The sequence below is a fragment of the Ailuropoda melanoleuca genome, chromosome 14, assembly GCF_002007445.2.
Source record: "Ailuropoda melanoleuca isolate Jingjing chromosome 14, ASM200744v2, whole genome shotgun sequence".
NCBI lineage: Eukaryota > Metazoa > Chordata > Mammalia > Carnivora > Ursidae > Ailuropoda > Ailuropoda melanoleuca.
The window spans coordinates 46032132-46053671 of record NC_048231.1 but is presented as its reverse complement, the minus strand read 5'-3'; the positions used below and the strand labels follow the sequence as shown (position 1 = coordinate 46053671).

General features: G+C 41.1%; 1 protein-coding gene across 12 annotated transcripts in view; it reads left to right on the top strand.

The window, feature by feature from the left end:
* Positions 1 to 21540, top strand: part of LDLRAD4 (low density lipoprotein receptor class A domain containing 4) — a 446262-nt gene that overhangs the window by 398461 nt on the left and 26261 nt on the right. The window contains exon 1 of one of the 12 annotated variants that reach the window (XM_011229450.3): positions 13723 to 13973. The exons of 9 other annotated variants lie outside the window; for them this stretch is intronic. Coding sequence is in view for 1 of the 3 variants with exons in the window: in XM_002922875.4 (XP_002922921.1) it covers positions 14598 to 14667 (70 nt within the window). In the remaining 2 variants the exon portion in view is untranslated. Of the gene's footprint in view, positions 1 to 13722; positions 13974 to 14335; positions 14668 to 14750; positions 14931 to 21540 lie in introns of those variants that run through there. 2 more of the 12 variants (XM_002922875.4, XM_034641969.1) reach the window with 2 other exon arrangements.

Below are 21540 nucleotides of genomic sequence, written 5' to 3'. Positions count from 1 at the left end.
TTAGTGTATTGCTAGTATGTTCCTGATGAAGAATGGAATTTTGTGCAAGATGATTCACCTTGTTTAATTGGGGAGAAATGAAATATATTTGAATAGTCAGTTACTTTTTCAGCCAGTGCCTTTCAAAGTTTTTTAACCCTGACCTCCAGTGAGAAATACATCTTATATCAAAACCCAGTGCAAACACAGATACGTACATCCCGAGCCCAAACACACCTTCTCATTGTGCTTACCCTTATTGTAGATAAACTGTCTCACAGTGCTTACCCTTGCTATTTGCACTCCAATATTTTCCATTCTATTCTATTTCTTTAAATGCTAGTTGCAGTCTGCTGCGCTGACTGCCTTAATGGACTGTGACCCATGACCTGAAAAGCAGTACAGCTTCCCTTCTCTCTGAAGGCCACAAAAAGGGTAACATCATGGTTAGAGACGTGAATGACCTGTCTTATACAGCCTTTATGGAAAGATCTGCTGTAGTAGGCCAAAGAATGAATATTATTTGGTAGAGTGTATAGGAAATATTATTACTTGTAAGCTTGGTGTCTTGATGCTATGTGGTCAACCAGGCTTTTAACCCTTTTAAGGAAAAATCTTACACAACGAAGAGTGTAGGTATGGTTTTTCCAAGGCAGGATAATGAATGTTGTGATCCCTTCATTTTTTGTTGTTGTTGTTGTTGTTGTTGTTTTGTTTTTCCTTGGCAGGGGTAGGGACAGATAGAGAGGGAGAGAGAGAATCCTAAGAAGACTCCACGCCCAGCATGGATTTCAACTTGGGGCTTGATCTCATGACCCTGAGACCATGACCTGAGCCAAAATTAAGAGTCGGAGGCTTAACCGACTGAGCCACCCAGGCACCCCAGGCTCTGACAATTTCTTGAGAATTTATTATCTGACTTACATTTTAAAACCAGATTGTTTTAAATGAGAGTCTTCATGTAGAAGTATTTTTAAATATATAAAGTACTATTTGCAAAATAATATTATTTAAATTTTTCTAATTGCCTTGGGGGAGTGGGCAGTCTTGCATTCTAAGCAAGACTGTGAGGTTTTTGCGAGCTGACTTGGGCACGGATTTCTCTTCTTCCTCACAGTGCTTTGCCAGAGATGGTTACACAGAAGGTGCTCTGTGATCTTTCGTCACACAGAGGCTCAGCTTGCACCTGTGTGTCTGGCCTGCAGCCTAAGAATGGAGAAGGGAATGCTGAAGAGTATGAGGATGGGAAAACCAGGCAGCCTTTTTAAGTTTTTCTTTTCTTCTGACACATTTTTATATCCTGATTTTCCATCAGCATCCTCATTTAGCATTTGCATATATTTATATGTGTACAATTGTAACTACCCCCTACACACAAGAGTGTGTGCCCATGAGCTCACCTGGCTGGAAACTAAACTTAAAAGAGGCGGCTCCTGGCTCAGTCACTGCCTGTCTGCCACTCAGCTGACAATGCTAGACACCGTGGTGATTCTGACTGCTAGAGGTTCAACTAGTCCTTATTCCAAACGATATTGTTTAATTTGTTCCCGTTGTGAACCACTGATTAATGAAGAAAACACTAAAGTTGAAATACTAGTGAGGAGATTGAAAAACTATAGTCACTGCAAATTTAACTCAAAGTCTTGCTCAGATCTATGTGTTTCATTATTCTGATAGATGTTTCTGGTTTTTCAAAATGTAGTGTTAAAGAGGAAAAATAGGTTGATAATTATACTCTGGTCAAGTTTATATTTATTGAGAATACACATCATTCACACTTAGGTGCTTGCAAACAGTGGCACAAAACAAACATTGCAAAAGCAAGCTCATTGATTATAAAAGCTGGAAATACAAAAATTATAAATATTAGTAAAAGCAGTTGTTAATCATAAAACAATTTTATTTCATAGTTTTTTGTTATTCCAGCTTTATTGAGATATAATTCACATACCATACAATCCCCCCCATTTAAAGTGTATATTTCAGCATTTTAAAATATTTATTTATTTATTTATTTAAGCAGTCACTGTACCCTACGTGGGGCTTGAACTCACGACCCGGAGGTCAAGCGTTGCATGCTGTGACTGAGCCAGCCTGACACCCCTCTGTATTTTTTAGTATATTCATACGTCACTAGAATCAATACATTTTTGTCACTCTGGAAAGAAACCTCATGCCTGTTAATGGTCATCCCCATTTTCTTACAAGATCCCAGCTCTAGACCACCACTAATCTACTTTTTGTCTCTATATATTTGCTGATTTTGGATATTTCATATAAATGGAATGATATAGTATGTGGTCTTTGGTGACAGTCTTCTTTCATTTAGCATGATGTTTTCAAGGTTCATCCATGTGGTAGCATGTAGCAGTGCTTCATTTCTTTTTATGGCTGAATAATAATTTCGTTCTGTGGATTTTGTTTAGCCATTGTCCTGTTGATGAACATGTGAGTTGTTTTTACTCTTTGGCTATTATGCATTTTACTGCTGTGAACATTTATAGAAGTTTTTGTGTGGATATATGTTTTCATTTCTCTTGGTTATATACCTAGAGTGGAATTGCTGGGTCATACTGTAAATATATGTTAACTTTGAGGAACTGTCAGACCATTTTCCATAGCAGCTACACCATTTCACATTCCTGTCAACAATGTGTGAGCGTTTCCGTTTCTCCATGTTCTCACCAATACTTGTTATTTTCAGTCTTTCGATTTTAGTCATCCTCAGGAGTGCGAAGTGGAATCTCACTGTGGTACTGGTTTACATTTCACTGATGGTTAATGACGCTGAACATCTTTTCATGTGCTTCTTGGCCATTTGTATATCTTTTTGGAAAATTATCTATTTAGATCCTTTGTCCATTTTTTAATTGGATTGTCTTTTTCATTATTGAGCTGTAAAAGTTCTTTACATATTCTGGATATATAATGAGATATACGATTTGTGGACATTTTCTCTCATTCTGTGGGTTGTCTTTTCATTTTTCCTTCATGCACAAGTTTCTAATTTTGTTTAAGTACAGAATATCTATTTTTCTTTTGTTGTTGGTGCTTTTGGTGGGATAATTAGGAAGGCTTTGTGTAATTAAAGATCACAAAGATTTACTCCCATGTTTTCTTCTAAGAATTTTGTAATAGTTTTAGTTCTTACATTTCAATCCATTTTGAGTTAATTTTGTGTATGGTCGAGGGAGAGGTCCGGTTTCATTTCTTTGCTTACGGATACCTGTTGTGCAGTCACCATTTGTTGGAAAGACTCTTCTTCAACAATGATTGTTCATGGCACTTCTGTCAAAAATGAATTGACTCTGAATCCCAATTCATCATGATACATAATCTTTTTTATATATTGCTGGATTTTGGTTTGCTAGTTTCTTGTTGAGAATTTTTCATCTACTTTCATAAGAGATATTGATCTGTTATTTTCTGTTCCTATAATGTCTTTGTCTGGTTTTATTATCTGGGTAATATTTACCTCATAGGATGAGTTGGGAAATGTTCTCTTTATATTTTTTAGAAGAATTTATAAAGAATTAGTTAATTCTTCTTTAAATGTCAGGTAAAATTCACCAATAAAGCCATTTGGGCCTGGGCTTTTCTTTGTGGGAAGTTATAAAATTATTAACTCAAGGTCTTGTTAGAAGTCCATTCAGATGTTCTATTTCTTCTTGAATCAGTTTTGGTAGTAGGGGCCTTTCTAGGAATTCTTCCATTATATCTAAGTTATCTCATTTGTTGGCATACAGTTGTTCATGTTATTTCATTATAACCCTTTTTATATTTGTCAGATGGGGACACTGACATTGCTTCTTTTGTTCCTGATTTTAGTAACTTGAGTCTTTTTTTTTCTTTTTCTCTTTGTCAGTCTACTAAGTTTGCCAATTTTGTTCATCTTTTCAAAGAACCAAATTTTGATTTTGTTGATTTTCTCTATTCTTCTATTTATATTTCATTATTTTATGCTCTAATCTTTATTATTCCCCTCCTTTTTTTTTTTAACATTTTATTTATTTATTTAGAGAAAGCATGTGACCAGGGGGAGGAGCAGAGGGAGAGTGAGAGAATCTCAAGCAGATTCCATGCTGAGTGCAGAGCCTGATGCGGGGCATGATCTCATGACTCTGAGATCATGACCTGAATGGAAATCAAGAGTCAGACAGTTAACCAACTGAGCCACCCAGGTGCCCCTCCCCTCCCTCTTCTTGCTTTAGATTTAATTTGCTCTTAAATATTTAATTTGCTGGATGCCCTTTAGATAGTTTTCAGAGACTTTAAATGGTGATTTTTAATAATCTTTATTGGTTTTTTTCCTGGGCAGTGGGACCATGGAGCTCCTTTTTTTTTTTTTAAGATTTTATTTATTTGAGAGAGAGAGAGCAAAAAAGCACAAATGGACGGTGGGGGGAGAGGCAGACAGAGAGGGAGAAGCAGACTCCTTGTAGAATGGTGAGCCCAACACAGGGCTGTATCCCAGGACCCTGGGATCATGACCTGAGCTAAAGGCAGACGCTTAACCAACTGAGCCACCCAGCTGCCCCAACCATGAAGCTCCTTACTCCACTATTTTAGAAGTGGCTCTCCCATAGTATATTTTAAAAACATACATATGGATAAATCATGTTTTCCTTACATAATTGACTGAAACTAAATTGTATAGCAACCATTTCTTTTTAAATGGGCAACGGTACGAAATTTTTCTTTATATTTTATAAATAGTATTAAAGATTGTATTCAAATATAATTTTGGTATACATTTTTAATAATATACTTCACAAAAAAATCCCTAGCATATCAAACCTGTGATATCATAGATATTATTACTTAGGAGAGGTTGAAATTTTTTCAAATGAATTAATTTAAAGTCCAGTTAAAAGTTGGCTATTAAGTAAATAATAGTACAGGTGGAATGCAGATATTTTAAGAATCATAAGTGTGGGCCTTGAAAGATTGAAATGTGCAGAACACTTGAATTTGGTCCCAGCAGTGAAGTGAGAAAATATGTGAGGACTGAACCTTGACATGACTTACTAATGGCAATCTCAGGCAACGGTAGAGGCAGCACCAGAAACTGGTCTCTTGACCAGGGTTAGACCTGCATGAGGAGGAGCTAAGGCGGAAGCATCCTGGGCATAATGCCTGCAGAGAGAACCTGTATGTAGCCTAAGACCTAAGAGCCATTTATCTGATCAAGGTTATCCATTTGCTGTTTTATCTGTTTGAACTAAAACTCATCAGCAAGAGTATGTATGACTAGATTGCCACCCTGCAGCCAGCCTTAGCCAGGATTTCTATTTCTAAGAGGGTTAAATGGTAAACAAACAGTTCTGGAAGGTTTTTCCTTAAGGTATATTACAGGGAAAAAATTGTAAAGGCATTTGCAACATTACCATTTCTGGGCCTTTAAATTTTTTTAAAATTTGGTTTTATGTGTATAACCAAGATTGAGTTTGTGCCAGAAAACCATTTGTCCTATGAAAATTCCAAACATTTTTATTATTGCCACTCTATTTTATTGTATTCTGTTGCTTTACTAATTTGGATGTTTATTGTTGAAAATAACAGACTTGATTAAGGCCACTTATGGGCCACATTTCACCTTATCCACATGAAAGGGACTCTTGAGAGCCTGCTCTCCTAACCTTTTTGATTTTTGCCTGTTTCAAGGTGACAAGTTGTCCTCAAACCCTAGTTGATCTTCATTATCTCTGGCTAATCAGGGGCCTCATGGGCACACCTAAATTCTTCCCGTTTCCTTGTGGTAATTTCATTGCCTTTGTAGAAAGATCCCTCATTTTAAACAAAGAAATCTGACTGACATTATAGTGGGCTTAAGAATTATCTTTTAGTTTCAATACTTTTCAATTCACAAATGAATAAGATATTTAACTGAACAATTCCTTCAAGCACATTACAATTTTCAGTATTAGAATAGGTTCTGACGAATCTAAATGAAGAGGACATTTTAAATTAGAAAAGAAAGGGCTATGGACGAAACATAGAAGCTAGATAGAGAGAAAAAAAAGGAAGGGATGCTTTTTTTCTGGAAAACTCTGATTTTTTAAAAAAGGATTAGTTATTTATTTATTTATTTATTTATTTATTTATTTATTTATTTGTCAGAGAGAGAGAACTAGAGCACAAGCAGGGGGAGTGGCAGGCAGAGGGAGAAGCACGCTCCCTGCCTAGCAGGGAGCCCGACAGTCCCAGGACACTGGGATTATGACCTGAGCTGAAGGCAGGCGCCCAACTGACTGAGCCACCCAGGCATCCCCGAAAACTCTGATTTTTATAAATATTTACATTTATTTTTTATTTACCCTTTTATACTACCAGTATAGAACCAGACACTTCATCCTTTCAGAGCCCAAAAAAAGGAAAGGGAAAAAAGACAATAGCCTTAATTTACCAGAGGACAGGTTTAGTTTAACCTAAAGGAAAAATTGCCCAAGGGTACAATTAAGTTTGCTTCCAGCAGTGTCTTCCTTGAGATGTGAAGACTTCCTTCTCAGGTGGGAGAGTTAAATGGTCTCTGTGTTCTGTCAGCCCATCCAAGAGCCTTGGTCTCAGAGAATTAATTCATTCCTTGAATCTTTTAAATGGGGCTTGTCCATCAGGGTCCTTCTAAAAAATAGGATTTGGTTCAGGTGTCTTCCTTGGACCTGCCACATTTAGGGTTAGCCTGATTAAATGGTTAAGAATAGACTTTGGAGTGAGACCTCCTTGTTCATGTTCTGGCACCACCACTTACTAGCTGTGTGACATTGGGCACAGTCTCTCTATGACTCAATTTTCTCATCTGTAAGATTGGGAAAATAACCAGTATCCATATGTTACCTATAAAGATTAAATGGCTTAAGTAAATGAATAAAGTGCTTTGGACGACTGCCTGGCACATAGTAAGTGCTGTATAAGTATTAGCTATTATTGTTATTATTAGATTAAGAACCCCTCCTCTTACAGGACCCTCATTCACTTGTTCGTTTGTTCGTTCATTCATTCATTCATTCATTCATTCATTCATTCATTCATTCATTCACCTGCTGCTTCCTGAGCACTCTGTCACTCTATTTCGCTAGGTCTTGCTCAGGATGAACTAGGGATGTCATGGGCAAGGACAGTTCCTGGCTTTCTTTGTATCCTGTCTCCTCACAGTGACTGGTATTTAATGAGTGCTCAGCTCTGACATAAATGAGGACTGACCTCATATTTTCAAAGGTGATCTGATACCAGAGAACAGTAGTTCTTATTTTTAAAGCGTATTTGCTAGGCTTGTCTTAAAGTGTCAAGGATGAGAACTGAGTATAGTTACATAGATCTGATGTGATTTTTGGATTAACTTGGATTTTAGCCTGTGATTTTTCTAGTGTTTGCCTTAGTATATGCTTTTTTTTTTATTTTTTATTTTTAATTTATTTATTTGACAGAGAGAGACAGCCAGTGAAAGAAGGAACACAAGCAGGGGGAGTGGGAGAGGAAGAAGCAGGCTTCCAGCGGAGCAGGGAGCCCAATGTGGGGCTCAATCCCAGGACCCTGGGATCACGCCCTGAGCCAAAGACAGATGCTTAACGACTGAGCCACCGAGGCGCTCCTAGTATATGCTTTAAAACAGTAACTAAAACTCTGGAATGTGCTGTGACTTTTTCTCAACTTTTGAAGAAATTAATGCTTTCACTAAACCCAGGGACCTAAAGGTTATGGAACTGCCTAAACTCATCCTGGAATTTATAAGCAAGACAAAGAAGAGCTCTAGAGACAGTAGCCTGCACCTCTCCTCCAAATTCAGATTGTCCAAGAAACGCTTGGGATTGCGAAGAGACACTGCTGTAGAATCCTCAAGAATAGTGAGACGATATTGTTCAGTAATTTAGCGATAGCCCACACTAAGTATAGATACCATATATCGTGCCATGTACTGTATGTGTATAAGAATGCACAGCGTTTGCCTGTAGTACAGTGCTAATGAAAGTGGTATTTCCATCTTCAAAGGGTTAAAGCTTTTATGGGGTTAAGAACTAGGAATGGAATCATAGTATCTAAGATCTGAGTTGTAAACATCTTGAACTTATTTTTTATGGTCTGCCCAGAAATAGGATAAGTTATGAAGGTTTTTTAACCTTCTAGCTTTTAGACAAAATTGAGAAATATATTTGAAAAGCAAAATAAAATATTTTTCTGAATAACCACATTGAATATTTTAATTATTAAAATATTTGGTGTGTTTTTATATAGAATGTGTGTACATTTTACCTGAAATGTGAAGAGGCTAGAGTAGATCATTTCTGCCACACCTTTAAAGGGCCTCCCCTTGGTGATGATGATGTGGCAGTTTTGTGAAGGCACCATCAATAAGTCCTGTTGATAGGAAAAACAGTTGGGGAGGTACCACTGGAAGAATGCATGCAACAGAAGAAGAAAGCTGTTTCCAGAACCCAAGTGCCAGGACTCTATTTTCCTGGTGTCTGGCTCTCACAGGGAGTGGACTGATGGCATCTTCATAATTCTGTCTTTAAGAAGAGCCTGCTCACGGCACTTGAGTTTTTCCAGAAGGCAAAATTAGAGTTTTTATGAAGAATGCCAAATATCCTAGAAATTGTGTTTCAACACCAGAGACTCTTTCAGCATGAGCTAGTTCAGCCTCACCATTATTGTGAGCCCTGACAACGCTGTCTCCCCCTACTACTTTTTCTAGGACATGTGGGTGGATCGGTGTCAGCCCACTAGCACAAGCAGGGAGGACAGCAGGAAGCACCTGCCCTGTGGTACTGGGCCTTTCCTTTAGCCCAAGAGGGCGGTGTTATAATTTTACACACATGTGCACACAAAGGCATGCATGTTGAGTGCCATTGTTTAAAATCATTGTTGAGTAGCAGTTGCTTGGGCCCTCAACAGGAGACCTGCATTCTACTCTCATTTCCTCTGTGTGGTGTACACAAGTCACAAATTCTTCAAGCCCCGGTTTGCTCATTTAATCTGAATGAGGAGTTTGAATTAGACCAAAGTTTCAGAAGAAACTTTGATGTGCAGGCGAATCACCTGGGGATTTTGTTCAAATGCAGACTCTGGTTCAGTAAGTCCAGGGCAGGATACAAGGTCCTGCTTTTCTAACCAGCTCCCAGATGATGCTCCTTGGACCAATCTGAGTGGTAAGGGTTTAGATATGACATCTTATTCTGTCCTCCCACCACCCTGTGATACGGGTGTTCTTAGCTTCGTTTTACAATTGAGGGAACAGGGGCTTAGCTCAAGCTGACACAGTCACATGGCAGGACTGGAACTCAAACTAACTGGCCCCAGAATTTAGCCACTATAAAAACTTTATATTGCCTTCCTTTTTTTTTTTTTTCTGGGGCTTGAAAGAGTAACTGCAGTTTTCAAAGGTGTGTAACTCACTTAATAAGGAGTAGCTTAGCCATTATGAAAATCTGTAGCACCATAAACACAGAATAATACATAATTCTTTTTTTTCCATCAGAAGAAAAAATATTGTGTGGTGTAGATAATGTGTAAGGTAAATGCCAAAGTCTGTTAATACAGGGGGTATTGTTGCATATTAGGAAGCTATTTTAAGAAGATTTAATTTAGACTAATTTATTTAATAAGCTTTTAATCCACCTTGTTAGCTTGCTAGTTCCATCGTGTTGCATATTTTTATATTTGCTGACATTTCCACCAGCAATGATTGGGGATATCAAGCACTGTGGTTGGAGGACATGCAGAGTGTTCATATTTCTACATAAAAACCTCTCTGTTGCTTCTTTCTCTTCCTTTCCTTTCCTTTCCTTTCCTTTCCTTTCCTTTCCTTTCTTCTCTCTTCTTTTCTTTTCTTTTCTTTTCGACAGAGATTATGAGCAAGCCAGGGGTGAGGGCACAGAGGGAGAGGGAGAGAGAATCTTAAGCAGGCTCCATGCCCAGCACAGAGCCCAGTGTGGGGCTTGACCTCATGACCCTGAGATCATGACTTGAGGCAAAATTAAGAGTCCAATTCTTAACTGACTGAACCACCGAGGTGCCCCCGTTACAATTTTTTAAGCACTAAGAATGCATTAGTAAATTATTCCATGCTATAGGCTGATGTCCACAAGTATCAAACCATTACTATGTTTTGAGTCTGCAGGAGTCAGCGTTCTTTTAAAAATCCTCCCATTCATGACTTTAAACATAGCAAACGTACTGAAAATGAACTGTTTTGTTTTCTAAAAGCCAAATTCCAGGACTTAATTTTTATGTGGAAAACTTCACCTCAGAGCAGAATTTTACAGCATAGTTATAAAGCTCAAAGAACAGGAATTTGTAATGGACAGGGCCATTGATTCTTAACAGAAGTCACATTAACAGGTATACAAGACACATAAAATGGTTCCAAGAGCCTCTGGAAACATGTGGAGATACAGAATCTTTAACATGGATTTGCAAGTTAGTGCCTACAAGGAATTAGGCAGTCAGGCTCTAAAAATCCAATTATCGATCTGCTGACATACTTTGGTTAGTTCAGGGGAGTTTAGTTTGGTTTAGGTAATTATAAGTTCACCGCCTGGTAAGCAGAATGATGGGTGGGGTGGGTAGGAACTTCTGAGTCAGGCTGCCCAGGATTCTGACCCCCAGAACCACAGCTTGCCTCTTAGCAGACAATTTGACCTTGGACAAAGTACTGACCCGCTCTGAGTCTCAGCTTCCTCCTCTATAAAGTGGGAATAAGAAAATGTGCCTCACAGGGTTGACATGAAGGTAAAAAGATATACAGCACTTGAAAGTGCCTAGAACATAGTAATAGATCCTTAGAAATGTTTATAAATGCTAATTTTCTGCTGTAGAACCATTATAAAAGTATTCCTAACTTTCCAAATGATATTTATCAGTGAAATTTTCTGTTGTGAGTGGGCTACCTGTTGAGGGTGGGAACATGGTGGGGAGAGCCAGCAGAGCATGACCAAGAAGCCCATGGTGATTACATCCAAGGATTGGGCCAGGCAAGATGCTAACCCAGGTTATATGTGACAGAGAAAGATTCTGGTATAGCAGAGCATCCCTATACCACCCAGAGATATTTTCTGAAGCTAATGGGCCCTGAGTAGCCCCTGAACTAAAATCCCTGCCCTGCGCTGTCTCTTTTGGCCATTCAGGTCACAGATACTCCCAATCACCTCAGCTTGTCATATTCAGATCTGGCTGGGAGCCAATCCTTAGAGCTAGTTCAGTTCCTTAAATAAGGACCTACCTACACATGGCACCTAAGACAAGTTCAGCCCTACAGTAAATGCTTGTCTGTCGGATTACATTGAAGGTCGGTATATTTCCTCCTAAGGTCTCTAACCACTTAGTAAATATTTGTCAGATGAATTAATGAAATTAAGACCTTTCTAGAGGAAACCTGAAGATGTTGTTAGAGTGGGTCTATGAAGACAATGGCTCTTCAGGTCATTGTTGCTGTCAGGAGACCCTGTGAAAATGTCTATCATTGGCAACCCTTCCTTGCATCATTTCCAAGGCCTCTGGTGTACACAGGGTAACCACATACAGCTTTGGGACATTTTTTTGACCTACTAGCAAAAGCAGTTAGCCCATCAGAGTACTCACTTTAAAGAAGCATATTTAAAGACAAGGAGGGAGGAAAGAATTCTTAAATGCAAATGGCTTTTACACTTTCTTACTTACGTGTTTTTGTTCAGCAGACTAGTCTCTTCCCACACCCTTCTGCTGTGTGTGCTGCCATTTTCTCTGAATTAAAGGAAGAGAAATATTGGCACCTATCAGTTAAAAAGCCCCAGTGATCCACATACAGTCATGGCCAGCTAGAATGAGGTGTTTCTCAGGGCATGCATGAACACTTGGCTCCTGGGAACCCCCAGTCTGACCTCTGTGCTTTCTTCCTAAAGTCCTCAGGCCAGTGCTTAAAAGGAAAGAGAACAAAATTAAGGCCACCACTGGGTGATTTAGCCTTTAGTGGATGCTGAAGGTTGGTGACATGCTGGTGTTAATCAGGCAGCATGGCCAGCACACGCCAACCACAGCCCAGAGTGGCACTGGTAAACACGCACGTCGGCCAGGAGCAGCTCACATCCCACAGGAACCTGCGCCAGCCGGCGGCTGTGCCTGGTGTGCAGTCTGGGCAACATTTTGAAAACAAGCTCATCCATAAAGTCAAAGGCTTTTAAAGTGATTTTTAAAGAGATTGAACACTGAGAACAATTAAACGGAATGAACAAGGAGCTTAATTAAGATTGACCCCTCCCCCACCCCCCAGCCCAAATATCCAGTGATAAGGAAGCCCCCCAAACACAGTAAGTATGTTAAGGCAGAGTGGAATACAGTGCAGCCATTAAGGGTGAAAATACGTTACATTTTTTTGGATACATGAAATACGCATCTTTACTAACGTTGAACCCCAAAGTGGACTATTTGCAACCATTTCAAAATGCAGGTATAATCTTCAACAAATGGCAGAACTGAATTTTCATAATGTTGACTAATGTTTTCATAATATTGACTAAATCCCTAATTTTTAAAAACGAACTCTCAATGGCAGTCATATGCAATCTTGTGAATATTCCCTTTTAAGGACTTGATCTCAGAGTGATCCTGTCACTCTGACTAAACCGACAAGAAAGTGCCATCCCTGGATGGCAAAGACCTGGGACCGTAGGGACAAAGGAGAGCCAAAGACCAGTAGGCCCGGCTTGAAGCCGGAGTGTTTGAAGCCTGATGCTTTCTGATGCTGGCTTTTCTCTGAGGAGGGTCCCCTGCCCTGGTGACTACACCCCAGCCCAGTCTCCTAAGCCTCACCCTCTTCATTCACCCAGCCATGTGACTGAGACAAAATCGGGGAAAAGTAGAACAAGAGAGGAGAGTTATGTTTTAAATTTGGAAATTGCTCAAGAAAAATCAGGCTGTCTTGATTGACACATGCAAATGTACGCAACTGTTAATTTTCTTGCTGAAATTCCCATTTCCTATCCACATGAAATCTCTGAAGAATCTTCTTGATGTTTCTTTTGTTCCCTTCCTGCCCCCACCCCCAGTAATTAAGACATGAAATAGTGATGTCTTCTGGCCAACCTGAGGACCTGGTGGTGACATCAAGCCCAGGACACCGCTGTTGGCCCCAGGTGACATGCTGGAGCCGACAGCAGGGACGGGCTGCTGACGTAACTGTCTTCGTTTCTAATGCTGGTAGTAACCAACAGAGTTTAGTTTTGCTTTGACAACTCCTCCTACAGCCAAAACTATTGTTATGGCCCACATGTCATTGCTAGTTATCCTAAATAAGGAAAAACAAAGGCTATTCTGGGCAAAGAGCAGGACTTGTGGCTGGGGTTATTTGCAATATTACCATGGCATGCTGCCCTTTTCACTGTTGCCACACCGTGATTTTTCTGAAAAGTGCTGTAACAGACACACAGCCTTCTCTTAAGTCTTTTCACACAGCCCCAGGGCATCAGAATGCACCAGAGATGTTTTATGCACATATGAAAAACTGCCTAGACCTCAGGGGAGACAGAAACTGTGCTTGCACAAAATGAACCCGGAAAAAGCGCCCTCCTGAGAGCTGTCTCTGCCTTACCGTTTGGATTCTTTTCTCTAATTTCTGAACCTTGTAAACTAAAACTGCCTAGTAGTTAAGAGTGAGAGTCCTGCCTTTACAGCATCTCTGTAGGTATATTTTTGCCAGCATGCGCTGAGAAATAGAGGGGAGAGAAGAGAAGGGGAAGAGCCGACAGGGGAGTGAGAGTGGGAGGGGGAGAAGCTGAGTGTTTCCTGCTGTGGTTAGGACTTTGCCAGTTGCAGTGCACAGCTTAGCTGCAAGAGCTGTGCGAATTGCTCCCATCAGTTAGAGAAAGACTTTGGGGAGAGGAGGACCCTGAGGACAGCCTGCAGCCTGTTTCCTGGTATGAGAGACGCTGTGGGCACTTCAAGCCAGGATGTGCTCTTGAAGCTGGATCAACAGCAGAGAAGCATAAGTGGCTAAGCGTCCCTGCCTGTTTGCACGCGCTGCCTGGGTAAGCTCTCTCTTCATTTCTTCAACCTTGAAAGCTTCTGGCAGGGATCAAGGGAAGAAATAACGTATTGAGATTTGTAGATCTCCCCCTTTCTGCCTTATCTGGTTTGATATTTGCCTGTTAAAAAGATTATTGAATGCAGTGGAACAAGATGATCTGTCTAGCTGCATTCTGCTCATCTGTGTGTATAACATGTCCCATGTGAGGCCAAACATGAGAAATGCAGACTAATCATTGCTCTGTGTTGCTGTATACAACAACGGGTGTTCAGCTGCTCTCAGGATTTGAGACCCTGGACTTGTTATCTGCTCTGTGACACCACCGGCTTCCTGCCACAGAGCTCCTGATTTCTGTGGATGGCAGTTGATAATTGGTAGCCACAGTCTGCGGTCAGAGCCACAGCATTTGAGTCTAGCACCTGGGCTGGGCCCCGCTGATACAGTAGAGAGAGAGACAGACAGAAGCACACACACACACACACACTCACACCCCACGCTGGCTATAACTGCAGCTCTGAGCTGCTTAAAGAAGAGATTGCCTGAAGCTGAAGGGATGCTTTGAACTGGGTGGGGGCGGGGGGGAAGCTACATCACGGTTGGACTCCCCCCTGCAAAGGACCCGATTATGTCCAGTGACCACCTGAACAACAGCACACTGAAGGAGGCCCCGTTTAAAGACCTGTTCTTGAAAAAAGGTACACTTTCAAAGGCCAGCTGTGGGTGATGCCTGTTCTCTGGGGTTTGTGATGGTTGTTTTTGGAGTTCGGCCTGAGGACAGAGTTGAGAAGAGTAGAAACTCTTTCTCAAGAAGTTTGTATCTACCTAAGAAGGGTCTGTCAGCTCTGAGAACACTTCAGGGCTTGACTCTCTGTGGGAAGATGCATTTTAGGCTTTTTCATCTTCTTTCTCATCTGCGATCGGGTTGTTCCTGTTGGAGATGCTATACGAAAATACACAGGTTTGTTGCTTTGGAGTTTTGTTTTTTCAAATGTTCTAGACGTGAGACTAACTCTTCCCTACCCCTGAAAACTGTATTACTCACTGCTAGACTCATGGGTACTTTTTTTTTTCACCCTGAGTCGTTGAAAACAGCTTTGAAAGAAAAGATGTGTTTCTCAGGATGTGGGTGGTTTACTGGGTTGTTTCTCAGGTCACCAGTCTAGCAACAGTAGACCTTAGGAAAGCCAACTGTGACTCTGAGAGGGAGACTGTGAGAGGCAGACAGAGACTGCTAGCTAGGGAGCATTCAGAAACTTCTGCTCTTAAATGTGAAGAAGATGGTTACTTGTGATGCCGTATATTTTTCTGATACATTTTCCTGAATTAATAATGTGGGGGTGGGGTGGCGTGGATTTTAAATGAATCCTATAGAGGGAATTATGGGTTTATGTATGTATTTTTTTCCATTTATAACATAGTAGAGGGATAGGCTTTTAAAAGGTTTGTAATTGCTCTTACTCCTCTGCTATGTTTTCAGAAAATCCTATCAATCATCTTTGATTGGAATGCATTTAGGTGGATTTCTTTCTGAAGAGACCACGAGACTCTAGATTCTAAAATGCATGATGAAAAGTTGTATTGGATGAATGCTTGGACCTTAGTAATTTAAAAAGACATTATTCTAGCTGATGGACCTGCAGTGTCTGCATTCTAGGGATTCAGTAGTCAGTCAGTTTATTGCTCACTGCTACCTGCTGGCCAGTGTCATTAAAGGCACCTGGCTCTGGGCTGGAGTCAGGCAGATGTGGGCCATGCCTTGCCCTCAGAGAGCCCTGTGCCATTTGACTGTGCTCTGCTTTCATCTCTCCTCCTAGAGATCATAGGTATCATTTCCCACATTTATTATCATGCAAAAAACATTTTACATAAATATATTAATATAAATAGGATTCTGTAACAGATAACTTACAGCAACCATGAGGTTCTTTTTCCAATGACAGTTCACACTGCCTAGAATAGTAATACTTGAATAATTTTTAGGAAATATGAAAACCTTTGGCAGAACTTCATCACTGAAGTCATTAGTAAATGTTTGGTGGAATATGGTTCTGTGCTAGACATTGTTAAAAGCAGATTAAGCAATTGAGACCCTTAGCTCATGTGAAACCTACTGAGGTTACTAAAGAAGATCAAGATACTATCCCAGAGATTACTCCATGAGGAAGAAGACCAGAAAACGGGCACTGTTAGTGATAAGTCCGATGACAGGGTTCAGCTGCATGCTGAGGAGCCTCCCAAGGGAACCATCATCAAATAGTTAAGAAAGAACTTCGTAAGGAAGATAAAGCCTGGGAGGTGACACCACATTGCCCTATTTCTGGGGGTGGTTCTTTTCCCCTTCTTTTGTTCTACTTGTTATAGGATAGATTGGAATAGCCAACCCACCCAAGGAAAAGAAAATTCAAAATATATAATCTTATCATTATGATTATAGCTCTTACTGTTTTGCCTTCTGAACTTCAAGCTGTGAAGTTACTCATATAACACAGGCTGAATTCTCCCCCCTCGGCCATGGTGTTTAATGAGTGTGAATTTTCATTCAGCCATTAAAGTCTCCAAGAGTATTTTTAAACTAACGGTGCACAAACTTGAGGCAATCATGGTCTGTAGAGTCCAGCTCCTGCCTCTACTGCCCTGTCTCTGTAGGACTGGAAAAAGATTTTACCAGTCTTTAGGAACATTCAGGACTTTAAAAGTGTCACAGAGCCATAAATAAAGAGTAAGACACCCTCCGAGGCTGTCCTCTTCTCACCACACCTACTCTGCCCAGGATGACAGAGAGGAAGGAAGTGCAGATACTCATTCGCTGTGCTGGGACCATGGCGGAGACCTAGGAAAGCTCCCTGGGAGAGAGGGGCTGCCCAGAGTAAGCCTGTGTGGCAGCAGCCACAGTCTCGGTATTCCCAATAGACTATAGCACTTGGGGGAGCAAAGTGGAGTGCTGTCATTGGGTAAGGTGGGAGAGAGCCATTTGCAGTGGTGTGTAGGGATTTGTGGAAACCATTCAGTCCTTTCAGTGACATCACAGTATTCCACATGGCAACTTTTCTGAATGCTGGCTGCCAAGATATTTCCTTGGCTGGGTGAAAGGAGGGGGCTGATGAGAGGCTCAGACTTTGCCCCCCCCACCCCATTTATAGGGTCTGTAAGGGCATAAATTACACACCTGGAGCTTTAAAATTAAACATTTAGAAAACAGGACTCCTGTGAAGGGTGATATATTAGTGGAGGAAAGACCAAGTGGAAGATGGTGTTAACCATCCCACAAATAGAAATGTGTGTTATATTAGGAACCCAAGGTGGTAGAACCACGCTTCCCCAGAGTTCTTTTAAAAATAGTGCAGACACTCATGCCTCTAGTATGAGTCAGTTCAGCTCCTCATTGAACCAGAGAATAGACCAACAGGCCTCACGCAATTTCCTCTGTTCTTTCAATTCTCCACTGCACAGCCTGGTGTTCCTTGAGGATATTTCTATAAAAATAGAGAGATGCCATCATCATCATCATGACTGTCACTGTTTTATAGTAATAAAATAAGGTGCTATGATGCCTTCCAGTAAGTTTTAGGCAAAATTTATTATAAAACTTCTGGTGTTTGGATTGCGGTGACTCATCCATTATAACGTTGTGAACTAGGGCCCCATGAAAGGAGGGGGAGTGTGAAAATTCGACTTTGGCCTAAAATTATTTTTTTGCATAGATTGCCTTTTGCCAGTGTCCACTGGAATGGATGTCAGTATCCACTGGAATCAAGGAAAACTGACCAGTGGCCTGTGTTCAGGGTCCAAACTGGGCACATGAAATTTTGGGAACCCTAAAATATCCTGTTATTTTCTCAGAACTCTACTATTCCTTTAGATTTTTTTTTAATCTTTGTTTTTAATTGTTCTTCCAGAATTCATTCTCTCCTTAGCCTCTTCTTTCCACCCCATTCCTAAAACCAAAATCACAGGCATTTTTCCTTTTTGCGCACCATTGCACATTGCCTCTCCTCTATCATAAGAGCATCTTGTAAGGCCAGATGTGGGCAAAGCAGGGTGAGAGAGGGAGAAGCCGCAAGGTCCCAGTGCAGTGCCAGTTCTCAGCTGGCATCTGCCTCACTTCTGTGCACAGATGGTTGTTCCTAGACACAGGATTGGATGCCACCTTAATTCAGGAAGCGCTAGCATGCGTGCATCTCTGTGAAGAATACACCTCTTCAGGGCCTGTCGAAGGAGTCTCCTACAGGTGGGGTGAGAGGCCTCACCATACCTTCTGCTGCTCTGTGTATACAGCCTTTGCTCCTCGGGCCTCCCAGGCTTGGAGCACAGTGAAGAGGAATCAATGATGTGTAAAGCAGGAGGGTGTGTGTGTGGGTGCACGAGTACCCATACACCACATGCACATATGTGTGAGAAAGCATGTGGCCAGGAACTGCTACCTTCAAGGGATGGTGGTTCCAGCAAGAAGTGAAGCAGTTCAGCCTGCATGAGCCCTGATTGTGCAGCACAGGAAACTGCTGGGTAAGGTCCCCAGAAGCCCCAAAAAGCTCTGTGGTTGAGATCAGGAGTACCGCAATCTTGAAACAGGACACCTTGAAGAGCAGGTGTGCTGAATTTCATCTGATATTCGTATCCGGAAGTGAGAAAGCAAGGTTTGTTTTGTTTTACCATTATTACACAATGTATGGAGACAGAGAAGAGGGACTGGGTCTCCCATCTACCATGTCCAGGCTGTTGATATCCTATAGTGGTGTAGTCTTTACTTAATTTGCCTTTTATGACACATGTTTTAGTAGAATTTTCCTGTGTAAAGTACAAGAGGGCATGGGAGGACAAGTATGGGGGGAGCTGCTCACATACTCCCTTGTCTTGAAGGGAGAAGTTATCAGGAGCAGAGGTCTCGAGTCTGGACGTCGTCATGCTTGTCCCCAAGAAAACTCACTCTGTTTACTCCAATTTTCACTCTGAGAATTCTCTGGACCCCTCTTGGAGAAGTATTTATAGCCCCAAAGAGAGGAGAACCTTCATACTTCCCTGTTGTTAGTCTGTTTTTATTGACTGTGTATTTTGCCCAGAGTTCAAAGGGAAGCATTTGACTGGGGCTCTGCCATCCTACCGAGGCTCCGTCCCCAGGGGCTTCACCTCAGGCTTCAAGAAGCACCACAGGTGACCCTGGACTACAGCGGGGGCTGACTAGCTGCTGCCGTGCTTAGTCTTGCTCCTGTGTCTGACTAGGACTTGGTTGTTAGGACAGTGGCCTTTGGGACCCAGGCCAGTCCCTGCAGGAAGAGCTGCCTCTCGTGCTGGCCCGTGGGCTGTAGTAGCTGAAGCTTTGATTGGGCTTCTTTCACCCAGATTGGCGAGCTGGGCTACAATGCTGGGCTGTTTGCCTTAGTGAGTGGCACCCTGGGAACCCAGTTCCTGCCAGCCTGTGCCCTTGCCCTGCCCCAGGCGAGTTCTGCACTATTTGAATGCCCATGAACCAACCCTCCCCCCGGGGGGTCTCTGCGTGTGCTGTGTTCCATAGGTGCACCTGCTGTGGTTGTACTTGTGCATGAAAACTCAGGACAGTGGCCCAGGAGCTGTTCTGACCACATCTCAAATCCTGGCATCAGAAGTATCCCCAAGAAATCTAGGCCATCAGTGTTTGTACTAAAGTGCCTGCTGTCGATCAGTCTAGACCACCATTTCTCCAACTGTGGCTCAGCGATCTCTGGGGGTCTCCAAGACCCCAGTCTCCAGTGGTCCGTAAGGCCAGATCTCCTTCATCTACCTTTAACCAAACAAACATGTCACAACAGATGAAGGTGAAGGAGGGGGAGAATCCAGCTGTCTTTTATTAAGGCATGTATCATTAAGACATATGCAGAAGGGTAAAGCAATGCCACTCTTATCACTAAATTTTTGTTTTGAAAAATAGTGTATATAATTGCTATATATGTTGACATGAGTTTATTTTTTAGCGAATGAATTTTTTAATTTTTCAGTGTTAATTGTAAATATGGCAAATATCAGCAGATGTCATCCATACAAATAAAGCTCTTTTGGGGTTTACCAGTATTTTTTAAGAGTATAGAGGGGTCATGAGAGCAAAGCACTGGAGAGCTGTTAGTGTATGCAAAGCAGGAGCGTGGAGCCCAGGGAGGAAGTGCAGCAAGTTTGGACGTGTAGTGGGGGGGGGCGGGGGGGATGGGCTTTCCAGGGTCAGCAGGGCCAGCTTAGGGCCCACTACACATTGATAAGAAATTTGATGAATTTTAAAAGAAAGACTCCATAAAGACTTTCTTTAAAAGAAAGGCTCCATACACTGTTTCCTACAACTGAGATCTTTCTTACTCTTGCTTGCAATGAACTTTTTAACATAATGTTAGATCAGAAGATTCATGCCTTTCAGATGATATAATATGTTCTATGTGCTGTCTCAGACCAAAAGAAATCAAATCCAGAGTGAATAAAGATCTAAACATAAAAATGCAATGCATAAAAATCTTAGAAAAAATGTTTTTAGAATATTGGAGAAGACGTTCCTATCAAACAGGAAGCTTAGAAGCCATAAAAGAAAAAAAAACAGTATTTCATGACATAAAAATTATTCATCTCTTCTATAGAGAAACTCACAGCAAAGTTAGTGACAGACTAGGAGAAAATACTTGCAACACATGTAATGGACAAAGCTTTGTGGTCATAATACGTAAAGGCTGCTTACCAATAAATGAGAAAATTACAAATAAGTTAATATGATTACGAAAAAAAAATACAAATTGCCAACAGCCATAGGGGAGGATCTAAAATTACTAGTAATTGGGGAAATACAAATTAAAACAAGATATATATTTTTGCCCATCAGATTAGTGCAAGTGAAGAGGGTGAGTATTCAGTGTTGATGAGCACGTGGGGCAAGAGCCCTTTCCTAAGGCAGAGTGTCAGTAGCCATCAGCATTTAAAAAGGTTTGTCCTTGACCCAGAAATTTCAATTTTAGGAATCTGTCCTGAAGGGATACTCAAAATGTGGGTCAACAGTCATATTCACACACATACGTACACATGCACACACAATCTTTTGATCATAATAGAAAAAAAGGAAAAAAAAATACCCAAACATTTATCACTTGGAGAATATAAATTCCAGTATGTGAGTATTCTGGAATAGACAGCCACCATTAAGAATGAGGTTGGTTTTTAAATATTATTGTTTTAAAATGTCTGTGGTATATGAAGCGAAAAAAAGCAGAACAATGTATTTGTACAATGATTCCACTCATTAAAGAAGAAAGCCCTATTCAGTAGGCAAATGCACAAATACACACAGCGGGGGGGCTGTGCTGTGCCCCAGGACGGCCTGGGGTTGGGTGGGGTCAGGAGTGCTGCAGGCCTCCAGAGGAGAATTTTACATTGTATACTATTTCCTTCTGTATTGTTTACATTTTAAGGAAGTCTTCATTATTTTTATAATAAAAATCCTTCTCAAAGGAAACACACATATCCCCCAAATGCCTGTAGAATTATGGAAAATATAATTTGACTGTGTTGCTGTAAATGGTTATCTGCATAGCTTTCTCTATACAGGAAAGGATGACATAGAAAGA